Here is a 20244-nt window from a genome sequence, read left to right as displayed (position 1 = left end):
CTATGTATTTTTAATGGATTGATTCAAAGTTCATGAGGATGCAGAAATTGTTTGGATGATGTAATTGAACACTACTCAATGTAGATTCATGGGAACAATTCTTTTTTAAATTAAATAAACAAAAAAAATCAACAATCTGTATGTTTCAATTGGGGTTAAATTTCACGAGTAAGCATCAACGAGTAGGTAATTACATATTAGGAGTAAGATTAGTGTGTACTTTAGCTGCATCTAAAAAAAATAAATGAAAGTAGAATGAATCACAGTATTTGTGCATTTGCAATCATGTGACACCAGCGCCAAGATTTAAAAGAAATATAAAATTGATTTAAATACACATTTTTTTTCTGTCTGGAGAAAAACTGGAGAGAGAATTTTTTCTCTTTTCTTTCTTTTGAAATTAGTGAACTGTTTATGACTCAACGCCACGACCCATAACAGCTTTCTTTGTGTTCATCTCTGGTCTCAACAGGATTATGTAACATTTGGGTCCAAACAGTGTGATCAAGAGTCCAAAACTTGAAGCCAAGATGGCAAATACCTCCACTGCATCTGCAAGTTTTCCTGGTGAGCTGATATAAGCAGGAACAAAGGCCACCCACACAGCACAGAAGATCAGCATGCTGAATGTGATGAGCTTGGCCTCATTAAAACTGTCGGGGAGATTCCTTACCAGGAATGCAATTAGAAAACTGAGGAAGGCCAGCATGCCAATATAACCCAATAACACTGCAAAACCAACAGTGGACCCAACTGCACACTCATACACTATCTTATCATTGTGGTATTGGGTATTTTTATGTGGAGCTGGAGAGGAAGAGACAAGCCAGGTAGTGCAAATGGCTGCCTGAATAGATGTAAGAAACAGAACTGTTCCTCTCTGCTGCATAGCACCAAACCACTTCAGACTGGTTCCCCCTCCTGGCTTGGAGGCTTTGAACACAGCCAGAACAACCATGGTTTTCACCAGGATGCATGAGACACACAGCACAAAGCTGATCCCAAATGCTGCATGTCTAAGTTGGCATGTCCAAAGCCTGGGTCGTCCAATGAACAGCAGTGAACACAGGAAACACATTTTAAGTGACAGCAATAGCTGGAAACTAAGTTCTGAATTGTTGGCACGCACTATGGGTGTTCTGCGATGGTAGATGAAGATCCCTAGAACAACAGCACATACAAATGTGCCCAGTAATGAGGTTGCTGTCAAGCAAATACCCAGAGGCTCATGGTAGGAGAGAAATTCTGTCTGCTTTGGAATACAGTGGTCACGGTTGGGGTTTGACCAAAAATCCTCTGGACAACTGGTACACTCCAAGGAGTCTGATACAAAAGGGAACATTGATGAAATGCATATTATTTTTCATAATAATGAAATTAAATATATCATGCAGAAAGAATAAAACGTACCGCTCGTGTTAGTGATTTTTCCCTCAGAACAAGGGATGCAGTCAAAGCAGCATTCGGGTTCCCCCTTCCTTCTCACCATGTGGGCACCAGGAGGACAGTTCTCACTACATACTGATCGAGGTGGCTACATGAAAAAAATTACATCTTACATCTTACAATGTTATTTTACTTTTGTCACATGTACAGTATAAGTCTACAAAAACTATATATAACCTTTTTGGATTCAAAATTCCAGAATATTTTGTCTTCATCAAGTATGAGTTCTTCACCTTTGAAAGTTGACCTCTTAACCTCACCCACATTCTGAACTTCAGTGCTTCCATCAGGGAGCCACAACCAGTTCATCACATCGTAAATTGGTAATGCATCGCCATTCTCATCAAATGACACTTGATCACCAAATGAAGTGGTGAAGTTCACCCTTTCCAAGTGATAAACAAGCTGTTACAAAGGAATGTATATTAAATTCATTAATTTTGTGTGGAACTGCTACTTAATAATCAAATAAGATCTATTATACTTGTATATATGAACTCATTACATTCTGACTCGAAATCAAACAAGTCACTTCACTAAAAATTTTGTATATTTATATATGTTAATTATTATTATTAATTAATTAAAGACATTAAACATTACTTTCAGTCCTGAGTACAGAAAATTCATTTAGCTATTTTCATGCAGAGTTTTTCTCATGGCATTGTACTGAATCCTGCAGTGTAAAATTCTGTTCTGAAAGTAATTATAGAGTAAAAGAATTAGGTCATCGGTGGAGTGTAAACTGATATCACACCTGCCAAGGCTCCAGTGACTGCAGAGTGGCACAGCTGTCCCCACTGAAAGACCCTCTTCCTGGCTTGCACTGTAGCATATCATCAAGGGAATACGCCAGAGCATAAACAGCTTTGTACACATTGTACTCAGGCCGGAGGTTCGAAATTTCCAAGAATTCAGTGTCTGCATTTTCTAGATCTTCTTTTCCAGTGCATATTGCTCCACCACCTTCCAGCCAACCTGTTGGAGGTGGTGCAAATCTGCACTGAAATGTAAATTCCCAAAACTGAGTAACCTGAAATATATTTAAAACAGTTTGTCACAAATAATTAAAATATATTATGAAAATATATAATTCTTGCAAGTACACACAGTAAAGGGTTCCCTCACCATACTTCTTCCGTAGCTAGTGCTGTGGGGTAGATTGGGACGTACTTGTAACAGGAATTCCCTGAGCCCTTGTATTTCTCCTCGACGAATTGCAATACCCAGTGTACCACCCAGGTATGGCATAAGTTGAGGTATTTGTAGAACAGCAGCTGCTGTCCAGGCTTCACTGGCAATCCACTGCAACCCTATTAAATTGTGTGCCACTACCTGTGATTTGTATTACAAGAAATTTATAAAGTGAAATTGTAAGTTGTAGATTTATTAATGTCATTACAATGACAGTAAAGTAATTGCTTATCTCCTAGACTAGCGTTAGAGGATTATTTATCTGTACTTGTTCAAAGATATTATACATGATTTTTGTAACTTGTAAAAACAAAATTGTTTTAAAATCAGAACCTCTTCCATAAGATTGATCATATGACTCTCATGCGCAAAGACAATGACCACATGAGCTGTGGATTTTTTAATCACATCCACTATCCTCCTTATTTCATCTGTGTCTTTGTCCCAGGGCAAAACTTCAACATAGGCCAGGCAACCTTCACCTGACAGACTCAGCTCAGATTGAAAGGCTCTGGCTGCGTGAAGTCCATAATCATCATCACTGATCAGCAGACCTGCCCAAGTCCAGCCAAAGTGTTTTAGGATCTGAATAATAGCACGTACCTAAGTGAAAATATATTAAATTCATTTACTTATATCAGTATTTGGTCATCACCACTGACAGCAATTTAGCTATGTTCTCTATACAAGAACAAAACAGAATATAGCTGTATATACACAAAATATGATTTTAATATGTTTATGTTGTTATGTATTATGTTGTTAAATGGGAATTTTCTTCTTGAAAATCACTTTAGTCTTTCTATTTTAATTTTTCTGATATATTTTCACCTGGAAAGCATCACTTGGGATCGTCCTAAAGAAGGATGGATACTTTTGACGGTCACTCAGGCAGGAACATGTGGCAAAATAACTCACCTGTGAAAGATACAGACTGAATATTTTAGAACTACTAAAAGCCTTTGTTTTCTTTAGCTTTGTCAGTTGTTATTGCAGTGTGTTTTTAAAAGTGACATTAAATTTGCAATAAAATCTAAATAATAGAAGAACTATTACATAGATGAGTAGAAAACTTACCATTGGCACTCTGTACAAACCTAAGACAGTGGAGATAGCAATAGAACGTGTAGAGGAAGAATCACCAACAATCCCTATGACTGGAGGATTTCCAGCACATTTATTATTTAATATAATTTTCTCCTCTTGACCACTGACTAATGACAGTGCTGCACGGAATCCTATTCCAAGTTCAAGGCAGTTGTCATAAAGAGTGTATCCCAGAGTCACATTAGGTAGCAGGTTGGAGTTTCTGTTGATCTCATCAATAGCAAAGGCCATGGTTTGTGCCTGCCTAAATCCTAAGACATCAAAACTAAGAAACAAGAAAGATTACTATTAAAAATATAGCAAACTTGGAAAACATATTACAAAAATATAGATTCTGTAAATACTGACTAAATAACTTAATAGAAGTAATTATAGTAATATTTAATGAAAAAAATAAATAAAGAATATGATATGTGCATCTTTTAACATTAGTATTTTTTTAGTGTAATTTAGAGATATAAATTACATTATTCATATTTCCCTTCCATTGATTTCACTGTTTGTTTGTTTTTTGTTCTTCTTTTTTTTGTTCCCCAGATATACATCCCAGACTTACCCATGGCAAACAGACTGCTGTGACTGTGAGGTAAAAGACAGGTCCTGAATGCTTGAAAAAAAGTGGACTTGAAATAGTCCTCCTAAAATCACATCTCCAGTCTTGTGCATCCCATTCAAATGAAACTTTCCAAGTAACTGACAGGAGGAGGGAAACAGAGAAGAACATGAAGCAGAAGAAAAGGAATACACCAAAATAAGTAAGAAAAAAATAGTTAGCAAATATGACCACATGACAGCTTCCTGATTCCTGAGCCTAGTGATTAGGTTTTATTGCTTTGCTATTCCTTTTTATTTGCATGCAGTGTCGGTAATTCTTTCACACCACCCATTAGGGAAATTGAAAGAGTAGGGGCAGGGCCTAAAATACTTTTCAGTTGAGGTTGCTTTTGTATGGCAGACTTAGGCAATACTGTGAAAAAATTAGGTCTCAAAAGAACTGAGTTTACTTTTGTATGTTGTTACTATCAAGTTTTACATTTATCATCTGCTATAAAGGCACAATGAATATTCTTGTAGTTCCACCACCATGCAATATGTACATTGAGAAAGCATATATAATTCATGTACAACAATTTTCATTGTGAAAGTCTCATTGAGGTCTTATTAATTCAATTATATTCAATTATATTCAATTCAGTTCAATTTAATTCAGTTTTATTTATGTACCACCAAATCATAACAGTGATCTCAAGGTGCTTTATATTGTAAGGTAAAGACCTTATAATAATACAAAGGAAACAGTAAAAACTCCAACAATCATATGACCCCATATAACCAAGTGCTTTGGTGACATTGGGAAGGAAAAACTACCTTTTAACATGAAAAAGCCTCCAGCAGAACCAGGCTCGGGAAAGGGCAGCCATCTGTTATGACTGATTGTGGCTGGGAGACGAAGATTGGACAAAGACACACTGTGGAAGAGAGCTAGGGAGTTAATAGCAACTAATAATTAAAAGCGGAGAGCTGTATAAACACATAGCAAATAAAAAAGATGACTGAAGAAGAAGTACTCAGTGCATCCTGGGAATCCCCCAGCAGCCTACACTTATTGCAGCATAACCAACGGAGCATTCAGGGTCTTCTGGTCCAGCTCTAACTATATGCTTTATCAAAAGCATAGGCTCATTTCATAGGCTCGGGGTACAGCTGAACCTGTCTAGCCTTCAGATTTGAGACGTAACAAAGTACAAATACTTTGTTACTGTACTTAGTTTTCAGGTATCTGTATGTGGCGGAGGTGTGGTCTCTGGCTCAGCTGAAAGGACGGGTCAGTGCAGTGAGCTCAAGGGGCGGTGCCAGGGAGGCTGGAGGGACAGGTGGAGATGATTGAATGAGGTTTTTCCTTCTTATAGTGAGGTGTGTGCAGCCAGCTGAAAAGTTGGTTGTTGTGGATGCTGAACCTTGAAAGTTATGTGTGCAAAATCAATAAAAACTTGAAGAATGGTGTGTTGGGTCCTGGTACTTTACACTGTACTTTACTTGAGTAGTTTTTCTGACTACTTTTACTCCTTACATTTTTAAACAAATGTCTGTACTTTCTAATCCTTACATTTTTAAAAAAGGCTCATTACTTTTAATTTGACGCATTTCAGTCGAGTTATTTTGTCTTGATACATCAAACTGTTCTGAGCCTAAACAGTAAAACATGAATGGCACTCCCATTGTTTATCACCATAGGATGTTGCATAAAAAGAGATAATGTGCACCAAAGTCAGTTGTGAAAAGTGGGACTGTGTTCTTCTGTTTGTTTGTTTGTTTTTGCCACAATACTGGAATGACTGCAGGTGTCCATAAGTTGCAAGTTCAGCATCTAGCTAGCCCTACTGAAGAGGAGTGAGCATAAAGAGGGTTACTTTTTTAAGTGGGAGGTTATTTCAAATGCAGCATTTCTATCAGCACAACAAACATCAGCAAACACACAAACTGTGTGCAGTCTGTCTCACAGTGTGTTGCTAAAATTCCAGCTGCTGTATTTCACAGGGAAAGAAAGAGAGCTAACTTCACTCAGAGAGAGAGAAAGGATAAGAAAGAAAAAGAGAAGTTAGATTTAAAAATAAGAACTGCTCAGTGGTATTTGATAAACTGGAAATTTGAAGCATCCATGCAAGTTCTCATGTTTTTAAATCAGTTATTTGGTCTGTGTCACGGCCAGGTGGCCAGATTGCAGTGTGGACCCAAGTGCAAGACACAATAATGGAGGCAAAATAGGATTTTACACATTTTTTTCTTTACAATGACATGAATCAGTGAGCATAGGAACTGCCATGGGGAGTGTCTGTGCGTAATGGCAAGCCTCAGAGGACAAAGGCACTGAAACAGAGGAGAGGGATATTACTGACCTGAGCAATTTGGAACAAGGGAGAGCACTACTGGTGTGGACTGTGGCTTACTTGGGTTTGCACACGATTGAGTTAAGAGAAAGGGATTCTTTCCAAATGAATGTCCGGGCAAAGGCAATATCCAACCTAAGTTCCATTTTGTTAGCGGAGCCATTGGATAGGAGGACAGGCAGGCAAAGTTGGTGAGTAGTTGCAAATCCTGAGAAGTGTGGTGCAAGACTGGAAGAAAACCTTAGTTAGAGATCACCGTCCAGAGGTGAACAAGGAAGGTAAGTGTGGTATGGAAATATGGCATGACTGCATGAAACGAGAGGAGAACAAGGTAAATATAACCCAAAAACAAGGAATTACTGTGAGGCCTGCTACCACCATAAGGTACCTGACAAAATGGCAAAGAACTGGTGGGGATGCTGATCTTAAATACACCTGCTGATTATCGGTGACGAGGAACAGATGGTCGAGGCAAGTGTGGTCTCCAAAGCTCCACCCCAGAGGTGCGAACACCGTAGGTCCAGGCCAGAGTGGAAATTCTTAAACACGCACTCAGATCTGTATATGTGACATTATGTTTTTTCATATTGTGCAAACTTCTTGTAACTCAAACTGAGGTAGACTGACTGCTATTTAAAGGCTGGATGAAAATACTAAATAAAAGGATAAACTGGTTAGTTTGTTGTACCTTGATGGGTTTAAAGTAAAGAACAGTGTGTGACTGGCACACAGTGGCTGTGGTTTCATGGTGGGAGTTAGGTTACATCAAGTGTAGCAAAGATTCTAATGATTTTTAGCTGAAGATGCTTAGATTCCACCTTCATACCAGCTTTGTACCATCTAGACAAAAGACAGCATAAACCAGAGGTGTCCAACACCGGCCTCAAGGGCTGGTGTCCTGCAGGTTTTAGATGTGTCCGTGATCCAACACAGCTGATTTAAATGGCTAAATGACCTCCTCAACATGTCTTGAAAAGTCTAAAGTTTGTATCCCCATCACTGATATAATTTATCATTATGTTAATATAGCACAAGGTTCACTTATCTTTGCACAGAAATAGAAACCTACTCCAAAAAGCTAATTTTTACTTTCTTACTTTCAGTACATTTAACTGCCTGTGGTTTTTTACTTTTACTTAAGAAGTTGAATCAGTACTTCAGCTTTTACTGGAGTATTTTTAATAGAACTATTTGTACTCAGAATGGGAGCACACACCGCCTCCACCTTCATTCTGAATGTAGGTATCCCACAGGGGTGTGTCCTCAGTCCCCTCTTATACTCACTTTTCACCCATGACTGTTCTCCAATCCACACCAGTATCATCATTATAAAATTTGCTGTTGACATCACCATCATATGACTGATCGACAACAACAATGAATCAGCCTAAAGAGAAGAGGTTCAGCATCTGAAGCAATGGTCTAAAAACAACAACCTGTATCTGGACACAGCCAAGACCAAGGAGATGGTAATCAACTTCAGAAGAACAAAGCAATCTGAGCACTCTACCCTCTACATTGGTGGGGAGGAGGTAGAAAGCTTTAAGTTCCTCGGAGTCCACATCTCGGCCGACCTTACCTGGTCCACAAACATTTCCCACCAGGTAGGGAAAGCACAACAAAGGCTGTACTTTCTCAGGAAACTGCCTCAGGCCCAGTTACCCCAGAGACTGCTAGTAAACTTCTACTGCTCCACCATCGAGAGCCTTCTGACCTACTGCTGCACACTCTGGTTCAACCGCTGCACCGCGGAGGACAAGAGCAAACTGCAGCGGGTGGTGAGGGCAGCAGAGCGGGCAATTGGCACCTCACTAATCAGGGTTCATATGCCTTTTCAAGCTTTTCCAGCACCCCCCCCGCCTAAAAAAAAAAGAATGCATGTTTCAATTCGCATCACCTCAGTAAGAATGTGAAAATTAAATCATCCTAGGTAAACTTAAACACATTTGTTCCCCTTTTGTTAAGACATAGAAAAACGCACCACATAAAAATACTGCAAAAGGAAACGATCGCCTTATATACATAGTGTATTAACTCGAAATACACACAATAAATCAACTTGTCAGAGATATTCTTCTCCTGTTGAAAAAAAACCAAAAAAGAAATAAATAAGTCTTCTCATCAGATATTGATGCTTCTTTCCTGTGTGACAAGAAATTGGAGACAGATGTTTGTTTGTTTGTTTTTTAAGTTAATTCCCAATAAAACTGTTTTATTGCTAACTACATTGCTGTCTGTATTATTGCCGAAGTCCTAAATGATCACCTTTAAAGTGTTTGTGCTAATAACATCATGTACAATCAGCCAGGCATGGAGAACAGCACTGACTGGGAGAGGCTTTGAACCGATTGATTGATTGATTGATTGAATCTTTATTTTGAACATCTTGAAAAAGTACAACAAAATAGAATTAAAAGAGACAAATGAACAAAGCAAAACAAAAGGAAAACTAGCAACCACAACTCCAAATAACGTTCATGTTCAAAAAGGAGCAGGAAGAAGCATAAGCTTATTTAATCCCACCCCTTTTCCACTATCTAGTATCAATAGACTACAGAAATACCTCCTTGCAATTACATTATATGTTATGTGTAATTTTTTTTAATTTTTATATTTAATATACATATATGTTTCTATCTATCCATACATACGTATATACACACATACGCAAATATACACATTTTCAATAACCCCATTAACACCTCAAGGATACACAACCTACAAATATATATATATATACCCATACCAATATACCCGTGCACGCACACACACATGAAAATATTAGACAAGAACACCCTCACATAGTTCAATTCAACAGACTTTAAGAATGCAAAAGCATCTACTTAAAATCTATTGAATTTATCACCTGTGATACCATTATGTACAATTCTAATGTATTTTATTCATCTCCCTTAAATAAACAGGCAGCCTTAAAGTATGAAATATTCATATACAAATACACATATAAATGTGTCTACTGTCTCAGTGGCTGATAGTGCCCCACAGGCCTCAGTGTGAGCTTGAAGCCATTTATAATTGTGGCGGGGCGTGGCTTGTGGTGCCGTGCAGGGAGGGCAGACGCACCTGCATGGCATCCGCAATCATGCCCCGCCTACTTAAATACTGTAGTGGGTCCTGCGTGTGGTACATTGAGCTGGCAGCGGGAGAGCTGCAGCGCTGTGTGTATTGTGGACAGCAACCGTCAAGTATTAATAAAGAATGATTAAAATGCCACTGGGTCTGCGTGGTCATTTACAGTGGTGCCGAAACCCGGGAAGGGAGGCACGGCAGACCCAGGACTGGGCCAGCAGAGGGAGGAGCTGGTGCAAATGGTGGCCAAGCTGGCGGCCCCCAGGTTGCGACCAGCCAGGGACCAGCCTGCCGCTGCACCCATCCCCACTCCACGGGTGGGAGTGGCTTGTGCCCGGGAGGGGCCTGCACCCATTCCTGCTCCCCGGAGGAGGGATGTGGAGCAACTGCTGGGCCCACCACCAGCTCACCCACCTGCCCAGCCCGAGGTCAGCGCGGGGAGAGTGCGCGTGCCGGTGTTCGAGGAGGCGCGCGAAGGTCTGCGCGTGCCGGTGGTCGAGGAGGTGCGCGAGGGTCCGCACCTGCCCGGTGAGGAGGAGGATGAGAAGGTGGAAGAGCTGCTCGAGCCGGGAGTGGCGGCGGAGGAGGTGCCGCGTGAGGGGCTGCTTCAGCCGGGAGCGGCGGCGGCGGAGCAGTCCGAGGTCCCCGTGCCAAGGGAGCCTGCTCGGCTGGAGGGCTAGCTGTGTGACGGCCCCGCCAAGTCTGAGGGCAGCGTGCTCGCCAGACCGGCCTCATCTCCACCAGAGGCCAGCGCACCAATTGATCTTAGGTCGGCCCAGTCACCTGTGAGCCGTGACCACCTGCCACGCGACTGACCTCCGGACCAGCTTTGCCAGCGCCGCTGGAGCGGGCGACCACCTGAACTCATACCCCCCTGTCGCTGGACCTGGAGCTGGGGATGCCAACGGTCTCTCTCCCGCTCGCGGGGGGAGGGGAGTAGGTTTGGCCGGATGGCTCCCCGGCCTCAGTCGGGCGATGGGGGTATGTGGCGGGGCGTGGCTTGCGGTGCCGTGCAGTGACGGCAGACGCACCTGCATGGCATCCGCAATCATGCCCCGCCTACTTAAATACTGTAGTGGGTCCTGTGTGTGGTTGTTGTGGTTGGTACATTGAGTTGGCAGCGGGAGAGCTGCAGCTCTGTGTGTATTGTGGACAGCAACCGTCAAGTATTAATAAAGAATGATTAAAATGCCACTGGGTCTGCCGTGGTCGTTTACAATAATGTTTAAGTAGTTTAATGTGTAGGTGCTGAGGATAAACACATTTTGAATGAAAGCCGGGGAACTTTGGTAGCACAGAAACAAGTGGCTATTCTTTGTGACCATATGGATCGGTCCCTCATATTACCACTATTTCACCCAAAGGCACCAAGTTAACACTTTAAAAAAGTGCAGCAATACACACAAATATAAACAGTATTTGGTGACAACTTTGCTTTCAGCCTCTAACCCTCTGGGGTCCAGGGTATAATTGGCCGTTTTTGACTACTTTTGATTTGGCCTCTATATTTCACCTTTAAAAACTGTTTATCTTGCCAATCTCTTATTTTCTCATTTGGACATACTTTACATACATACACAATTTATCTAAATTCAGACAAAATTCCGAGTAGAAAAGTGATATTTTTGACTGTAAAAACCACAAACATGTTTACCGAATCATTTTCATAACTTGAAATGCAAATAGAAATTGTACATTTTAAAAAAATATGCACAAGTTTTGCAACAACAAAGTTATATGGTACTATTTACCTAAAAATGCAGCCAAGGCTCAGACGTTTTTTATATAACCATTTCAAACTATTTACAGAACAATCAGGTGTGCTGCATCAAATAAGAAGGCACACAAATTATTTATGCAACTCCAAAAAATAGTTTGTGTCCACTATAACACAGATGAGAACAGCGCAGGGATAAATCCTGCAGGTCTGACAGCAGGTGTGTCACTCCTGTTTTCCATGTGAGGACAGCGTTTACACTGCAATTTGCCTTTGGTGGCTTTTTTGCAGCAACTGTGACATTCACTAGTAGAACTGACACACAAAACAAAACGACTACACTACACACTAACTACACTAGAAAACACACTAACTTGAGACTCCAAACACGGTAAACTTCACAAATCTCTCACGTACCAAAACTCTCTCTCTTTCGCTCACTCACTTTCTATCGCTGGTCACTCCTAAAACTTCCCCCTCTTCCCAAACAACCAAATGCCACATGTTGCCATATCATTTTTTGATTGGTCGACATGGTACATTTTTCAACCAATAGGGAAGGAGTGTTTTTTCTTTTTCGTTTTTCACTCACAAGCAAAGCGTGTTTGCTAGCGCTCTCCCTAGAAAACGCAGTTTTTACCGTTTCTTCCCAGAGTAAATGCCACTGTTTTATTAAAAAAAAAACATCAGTTTTACGTGGCCTATCAACACAATTTAAAACCTGGTATATAGTTTGAAGTCCGCACGTTCCACCCAAGTTGAAATGGAGACTCTGGGTCCATCGACCCCAGAGGGTTAATCAGAAAGCCTTAAGTTGGCTAGTTATGTATCGGGCTAATGTTTAAAGCTTTCACTTGAGTAAATTAACTCATATTACTGCTAAGGAATGTTAGCTAAGTTCACAGCATATTCCATAATAGCGCTGCCATACTGCATCACACTCAGTGGATTTCAATCATTTCTCCAGCGAGTTTAATAGCTAGCAAAATAATAATCATAATTTTGAAAAAATAGCATGTGTAACGTACACGTACTGGAAAATTATTTATTAGGACTCACCTAGCATATGACTAGAGAGCGCAAACTCCGCCATTGTCGTTTTCCATCAAACACTCATTAAAACGGCAACCTACAGGTATGTTAGTGCACTCATCACCGACTGTCCAAGGGAGGGGCGGGGTCACATGTTGAAACAGACAGAGGCGCAAGGCACCCCAGGCGGGGAAATTTTGCTTGTACATTTTGGGACTCATTTTATTTCTCTATCTGATAAGAAAACTATTCAATCAGATAGTTATTTGTGTTGAATGAAATACAGTTACACTTTCAAGCAGTTTTAAGCACCACATCTGAAATTCAAGCACTTCAAACCTTGAAAAGACAACATTAAAATTCAAGCATTTTTAAGGATTTCAAGCACCCGTACGAACCCTGACTAATCCCCCTCAGAGACATTTAAACTGACAGACCCGTACCCCCCCCGGTAAACGCTACAGGTCTATCGAGATGAAGACAAACAGACTCAATAGAAGTCTGTCAAACATGCCCTACCTCCACCCTGATTGGAGGTGTGCCATGGGCATTACACCTTATTTATAAACTGTATATCTGTGTATACTTTAATGAAACCAACATTCCTACCTCTTTAAACTGTATTTACTGTAACACTATTTAACCCCCCTCCCCCCCTCACACACACACACACTCACACACACTCAATGTGTATGTGTGTGTATGTGTGTATGTGCGTGTGTGTATGCATGGGTGTATCCGTATGTATGCAGGTGTATGTATAAGTTGTACATACATTTCTTGTGTAAATGTAAATTTGTCTGTGTTATAGTGTAAATACTTATGCTATTGTGTACTTCACACACATGGAGAGATGCTAAACTGTAACAATGACAATAAAGAGCTACTCAATTCTATTCTATTCTATTCTTCTACTTAAGTATAGAATGTCTGTAGTTTTGCAAACTCTGCCAGCCTCCTGCGGACTTCATGCTGCCACCACTATGGCGTTATTTTTGTGCCACTATTCTGAGCGCACGTAAAAAAAAATTGAGCGCACGTAAAAAAAAATTGCAGGTGCAAGTGTTGCATTTTGAGGAGAAATTTATTTTGAGCGTACAAAAGCTGAATTTGAGTGAACAAAATTCATTGCTGCGCGCAAAAAACGTATTTCAGTGTTTGCGCTTATCCATATACACACACAATAGCACCCCCTCTCGCTCAGTTTTTTCATTTGCGCTTGCTCGCAATGTGTTGCTTGCGCTCACAACATTCTCTGCTTTGTATGCTCAACTCTCTGTACACTGTTATAAGTGTGCCACAAAACCAACCAATCACAGACTTGGTTTCAAAAATTCTGATTGGCTCTTACGGTCTCCAATCAGCTCGCTAGCTACTGCATTCCGGAAACACTGTCCGAAATGTAGCTAAATCCAGCTAAACTCCAATTTGCGGATAATATTTTTAATTATTTTATTTTAAAATATATTATTTTTTAAGACTATTGTTGGTGTAGTATAATGTAGTTGCATCATACAACCATGCCATCTGACTCATTTTTCCAAATTATATTTGAGTAGCTCTCTTTTATGTCGTCGAATACTGAACAGCAGCACGAAAACAGCATGTCCCGGCCACATGTAAGTAATATAAAATCATTTTGTACATTATTATTCGCTTGATAACTGACGTTAGCTAATTTGAAAACTATGCAAACTTGAAAAATGATGTACCTCATGTAGTTTGTTTTATGGGTTGTTTATTTTTGTCTGAGATACATCATTTCATTGTATTTTTCTAATTACTTGTCCATGTTCTTTGCTGCTTTTAACTAATTCACTGCCAGGGTTTTTGAGCATTTTTACTCATTTTTGAAGAGCCACAGAAAACTGTGTGTTATGATCATATAAACGCTGAACCTACCAAAATGAAGAACAGACTCTCTTCTTCCATCCAAAAAAAAAAAGCTTGTTTCTACCATTTTCCATTCTTTAGTAATCAGCTGTAGAAGAGAGGTGGGTTCCACCAAAAATGCCTGTTTTGACCACAAAAAGGGAGAAAACGAGCTTTTTGTGAAAAATACATTTCAAGCAGTCTGATGTTCACTGACAAGCTGCCCGAGGTTGTATTCTAGCCCCTCCCATTGGAAACGTAATTGACGTCTATAGACGTCAATGGCAGTCAACGTAAGTTTTTCAATTGACGTCTATAGACGTCAATGGCAGTGAATGAGTTAACAGGACATACTGAGACAGCAAATGATGCATAGACTCCTCTCTAAACTGGAAGCTGCTTTAAACCAACAACCACTAAATCTGGATTATTTGGAGTTCTTGACTCGTCATGAGCTTCTGTTTGAATCTTTCTCTCAGCAAATAGGCGGTCTGTCAGAGATTACCAGTGTTGGGGAGTAACGGAATACATGTACCGCCGTTACGTATTTAAAATACAAAATATGAGTAACTGTATTCTGTTACAGTTACCGTTTAAAAAGGTGGTATTCAGAATACAGTTACTTTGTTGAAATAAATGGATTACACTGCGGTACTTTCCTGTTTCATTTTGTCGCGGGTCAGGCCTGTTTGGGTTTTGTTTGACAGCTACGTTCTGTTGTTCCAGGCGGCAGCGTTACGGTTGCCATGGTTACAGGGCGACGCTCTCTCTCTCTCTCTGCGACTGTGTGTTTCCTGGGTGAGAGAGCGCCTTTTCGTTGTTGTTGTTGTTGTGCTAAGCTAACAGGCAGAATGCTACAAGCATAGCTCTAAAGAATGTAGCATCATGGGCAGTGTAGTCCGTGTTGCAGGGAGAATGGACTGCCATACACGTTATGGGTCTGTAAGCGCGAGGAGGGAGAAAAAGGGGAGTGGAAAGGTACGAGTTGTCATCGAGGAAAAACGGGAGCTGGAAGCATGTAAATATTATAATAACCACTGCAGCCAAACAGAGAGCCTGACGAGTCCAGTTGTAAGTAAGCTATTAAGACTCGACTGTGCACCGTGTTCGTGTTTTCCTCCGAAAACAATAAGTTCCGTTGGAGCAGTCTTTCAACGCCTCTCTCTGTCAAGAAAAGTTGACCCACACAACAAAGTAAAGCTATTTTTCGGCTACGAGCCGACAGGGACCCCGCCGTATTAGTCAGAGGTCCCTTTACTACAGTTCGGAGTCGCGGACGTTCAGTAATAGTAATAAATCACACAGCAATAGTACATTCACGTTGTTGTAAAAAGTATGATAATATATTAAGTAATCCAAAGTATTCAGAATACGTTACTGTCATTGAGTAACGTAACGGAATACGTTACAGAATACATTTTGGGGCATGTATTCTGTATTCTGTAATGGAATACATTTTAAAAGTAACTAGGGTTGCCAACCGTCCCTTAAAAAACGGAATCGTCCCGTATTTAGAAACAAAAGTACACGTCCCGTATTGAGCTAATAAGGGACGCACTTTGTCCCGTAATACAGTGAGAATCAAAAGTAGTCTATAAATGTTTATGGAATTAACGCTTTGTTTGAAAACATAATTCCCAGCCCCTCTCCTGCTTTGTGACCAATGAGCTGACAGCACACTTGTGACAATTCGAGTATGACAATTCAGATTACCGCTCATCTCATTGGTCGAGGAAAGGTCGCTTACGGAGAAAATACTGGAAGACAACAGATGACCACAACAAGAAGCATGGCCAACAGGGAAACAAACGCCGACACTGCGGTGCAAGTCTCGGACGACAGTACACCTAAAGCTGGGCAGACACTGTGCGATTTTTTCAGTCACGTTATTCAGCTCCTGCTCAAACTGCACGATTGACTCGCAGGGGTTAGAAGTTGGTAGGTCACGATGCAGGTCTCACACTATACCGCCCGATGCTTTGATGCGACCTGAGTGCTCACACTGTGCCTCCATAAAATGAAGGTTATAACAGAAATCGCTCTCCCTCTCTGTCTTTCACTCACACAGACACACCACCACCATCAACTTTGCTAAATTGCTAATGAAAAACATTAATCAGGCAGCTGTGATTGAGCATTTTCACGGTTGTTGTGGTCGTGATAATTTTGTGATGCCACATCGAAAAGACTCGGATGAGCTTTCCAAAGTTCTACAAGTTGTGCCTCCATCGCTTGTGTCCAGATCAGACGCCGCACAGCCGTGCTGCTCCGTCTTTTTCACCGACGTTTACGTGTTTGCACGTGAGCAGCGTGAGCGGCTGTGGTGACACCCTCACGAGCGATTGATGATCGGGAGCTGGTCGTGAGGTATTAATCGCTTCTCGTTACCCCACGTATACTACACGATGCACGATGAAGGCCAAAATCGGGCCGATCACCAAATCGGTCGCACGACTCAAAAATCGTCTCAAAATGGGCCAAAAGTCGCACAGTGTAAGCCCAGCATTAGAGCAGCAATGTTTGTTCCCCTCAGAGAAAGAAAAAAAGGCTGCAAAAGTACAGGGAGGAATGGGAAAAGGAAAACACCTGGCTGGGAAAATGCACGATAACACCTATAAAGCGCACTGCACTGTGTGCCGGCGCACTTTTTCCATAGGCATGCTCCTAAGGATGGGCACATGAAGAACATGAGGGGCGTGAAAGCTCGGGGAACCCTTAACCAATTTCTTGTCCACCAGGCCACGGCAGAAGCAGATATGGTATGTAAACACTGGTTTGTGTTTTTTTTAAACCCTCTGGTTAAGGTTAATATGGGCATGTGCAGTGAATATCAGCGCTATGTGGCCAGAAGTGTGATAATATAACTTATTTTGTGTAATAAACAACTGCAAGGATAGATGATTACAACAAATAGATGACTAATACATAAAAGTAATACATAGATGAATGATGATGATGAGTTATGTGTAATCATGGGAACAAGTGGGTTTACAAACAGGAGCAGCTGATTAGCATTAGAAAAGCTGAAATAATACCTCAACTGAAGCCAATTGTACTAAATGCACTATATGTGCACAGTTACAAGAATATTTTTCGTTCTATTGCTTTCTATTAATTTATATAATTTTAAGTTAAGCAGGACAGAGTTCTTTTAAAGAAAGATTTACTTATATTCTCAAAAGTTAAGCATGACAGGCTTCTGTTTAAGAAAGAGACCTGTTTTACTGTGTTAATGTTGTCATTTTGAGCTAAAAAATAAATGGCTAAATGATCATTTGTTTCCCATATGGTCATATCACAAAGAATATGCATCTGCTCAAATCAAATTCAAGTCAAATGGTTAAAAAATAATTTCACACACAAAAAAAAAAAGAGCTACCACACTGGGAAGGGTGAACTGGGTTGCCACGAGGTGTCCCTTATTTATTTTTCAGGGAGTTGGCAACCCTAAAAGTAACCTTCCCAACACTGGAGATTACAGAGGCTCTACAAAACGTTCATCATCTGGTTCAGTGTTAAATTAATCAGCTCTGTGGCCATTATTGAACTGGAAACAGAAGTTGATCTGGGACCTGGCCACCCCAAAATTGTACTAGAGAGAGAAAAACTCAAGAATTTGTTGGACATTCAGCTGCCAGTCAGCTGCATTGCTAAATGTCTTGGTGTTTCAAGAAGAACAATCTACAGGAGGATGCAAGAATTTGACTTGTCTGTGAGAGGAACATACAGCACAATGAATGACCAAGACCTGGACAACATCATATCGGCTATCAAAAATCAGATGCCAAATGGTTCAAGGACATTTGGTTTCTATGGGTCTCCGTGTTCAGTGGTGGAGAATGATGGCCTCCATGCATCGAGTTGATGCTGTAGGGATCTTCAAACGGATCACAGAACTAGGCTGTGTTGTGCGAAGAAGCTACTCGGTGCGAGGCCCTCTCTCCCTGGTCCACATAGACACAAATCACAAGCTAATAAGGTAAAATACCCACTTATATAGCTCTAACACAAGTTGGGCAGAAAGATGCACGTTATACTTTAAATCTGCTTTAATCAACCTTATCTGATAGGTCTTTCAGTGTATTTATAATATTTTAAAAAGCACTTGATAGAGTAATATTAAGTAAAAGGATTACAGGATGTGTAACAAAACCAGTAATATTGTTAATTGTAAATTTTCTTGAGCAATTATTTACACTTTGTATATCGATATTTTCCATGATAACAAGCCTATCAACACATAATATGTTAAGTGCTCCAGAAAACTTAAAAAAAAAATCATGACAAGAGAACTAAAGTATTTAGTCTCATTGAACTTATAAACATATAAAAATGTTGGTATTATTTTCAGCACACCTGACAAGTGTCCAGTTTAAGTCAGTGGCAAGTGTGCATACTGAAAAATGTATTTTCAATGTCTTACATGTTCTGCAAATCAAGCCTTAGTGAGATTGTTTTCCCTCTGAAACAGGTACAATGTTGTGATCTTTGGTGGAGTGGATGGCTACTCAAGGAAGGTAAAATTTTAACTGTTATGTAGAATATCCTGTCTTCCTTCTCTCACCCCAACCGGTCGCAGCAGATGGCCGCCCCTCCCTGAGCCTGGTTCTGCCGGAGGTTTCTTCCTGTTAAAAGGGAGTTTTTCCTTCCCACTGTCGCCAAAGTGCTTGCTCATAGGGGTCATATGATTGTTGGGTTTTTCTCTGTATCTATGAAGCGCCTTGAGGCGACTTTTGTTGTGATTTGGCGCTATATAAATAAAATTGAATTGAATTGAATATTTGGTAGTTTTGAAATGAGAGCTTTATTAGGTTATTTTTTATGAACATCAATTATTCAGCAAGCCAACATAGTGGACGATTAGCAATTTATTTTTCAAATTTATAATCAGTTCTTTACAAAAAAAGGTGATAAGTACTACCAATATTGATGTATAGACTACTCAAGCTTTGAATTATGGTTATGAACATAGAACCGTACCATATTCCTTGAACACTTATTATGAAACTGCATTATTAACTGAAAAACTATACATCATCTGAAACCAGATCTTTAATTTTCCATTTGTTTTTACTGCAGGTCCTGTACTTGGATGCAGCAACTAACAACAGGGCAAAAACTGCATTCTCATTTTTCCTGAGATCAGCCCAGCTTCACGGCTTGCCATCAAGGTTTTATGCCCTGATTTAATTTATATGCTAGCAACAAGTTTCATTAAAGAAAACTTTAAAAATTCCTTAAAAATGTATTTTTATCATAGGGTTAGGGCAGATCAAGGAGTAGAAAACCTGGACATTGCACATTTCATGTTTGCCACAAGAGGAACAGGGAGAGCGAGTTTCATATCAGAGGTTAGTCTTTTGATGTTTTTTATATTATTATTGACTGCATGGGTAGATTGTTGGAGCAGTTCTGATATTGATTTGAAGCATGAAATACCTGAAATCCAAATTCAAATGTATTTACAGAGTAGAACGACTTTGGCGTGATGTCTGGATTGCAGTCACTAGCAAGTACCATGATATTCTTCACTCACTCGAGGAGGATAGTAGTATCCTATAGTATTGTGTATATGTATATATACACAATACTATAGGTGTCATGAACCGAAGTTCAGCGCACAAGCTGGACCTAGAAGCAGAGCCAACACACACAGGAGTACGAGAAAATAAACTTTATTTTAACTGAAGGTGTCCCGGGAGGGTAGAAGGAAAACGCGTGAAACTAGAGAAACCAAGGGACCGGGAGATGAGTCGCGCAGGAACGCCGAAAACGGGACTGTGAGAAGGCTGCAACAGAAAAAGGAAAAGCATTATTGGGGCGCGGGGAAATAGCAGCATACGTGGGGGAAGAGTATGAGTCTTACGGTGACAGCGGGGCCGTGGGAGCCGGAGGGAG

At 40.5% G+C, this 20244-nt stretch overlaps 1 protein-coding gene and 1 pseudogene across 1 annotated transcript; one reads left to right on the top strand and one right to left on the bottom strand.

The window, feature by feature from the left end:
- Nucleotides 1–412: 412 nt before the first annotated feature.
- On the bottom strand, nt 413–4491 carry LOC146619046 (extracellular calcium-sensing receptor-like). The gene is made up of 9 exons (XM_085370176.1): nt 4304–4491; nt 3718–4012; nt 3472–3558; nt 2974–3243; nt 2575–2781; nt 2204–2479; nt 1624–1851; nt 1411–1534; nt 413–1323 (listed from the first exon to the last, which is right to left on the bottom strand). Exons 1-9 carry the CDS (start codon nt 4411–4413, stop codon nt 413–415), a joined length of 2508 nt encoding a protein of 835 aa, XP_085226302.1. The 5' UTR covers nt 4414–4491.
- Nucleotides 4492–12948: 8457 nt separating this feature from the next.
- LOC146619045 (uncharacterized) lies at nt 12949–19908 on the top strand (annotated as a pseudogene).
- The last annotated feature ends 336 nt before the right edge of the window (nt 19909–20244 follow it).

Source organism: Diplotaxodon limnothrissa, linkage group LG14, assembly GCF_057381915.1.
Source record: "Diplotaxodon limnothrissa isolate DT_005_m linkage group LG14, D_limnothrissa_male_GT1.1, whole genome shotgun sequence".
NCBI classification, from domain to species: domain Eukaryota; kingdom Metazoa; phylum Chordata; class Actinopteri; order Cichliformes; family Cichlidae; genus Diplotaxodon; species Diplotaxodon limnothrissa.
The sequence above is the reverse complement of the archived record's forward strand: the minus strand, read 5'-3'. Positions and strand labels throughout refer to the sequence as shown.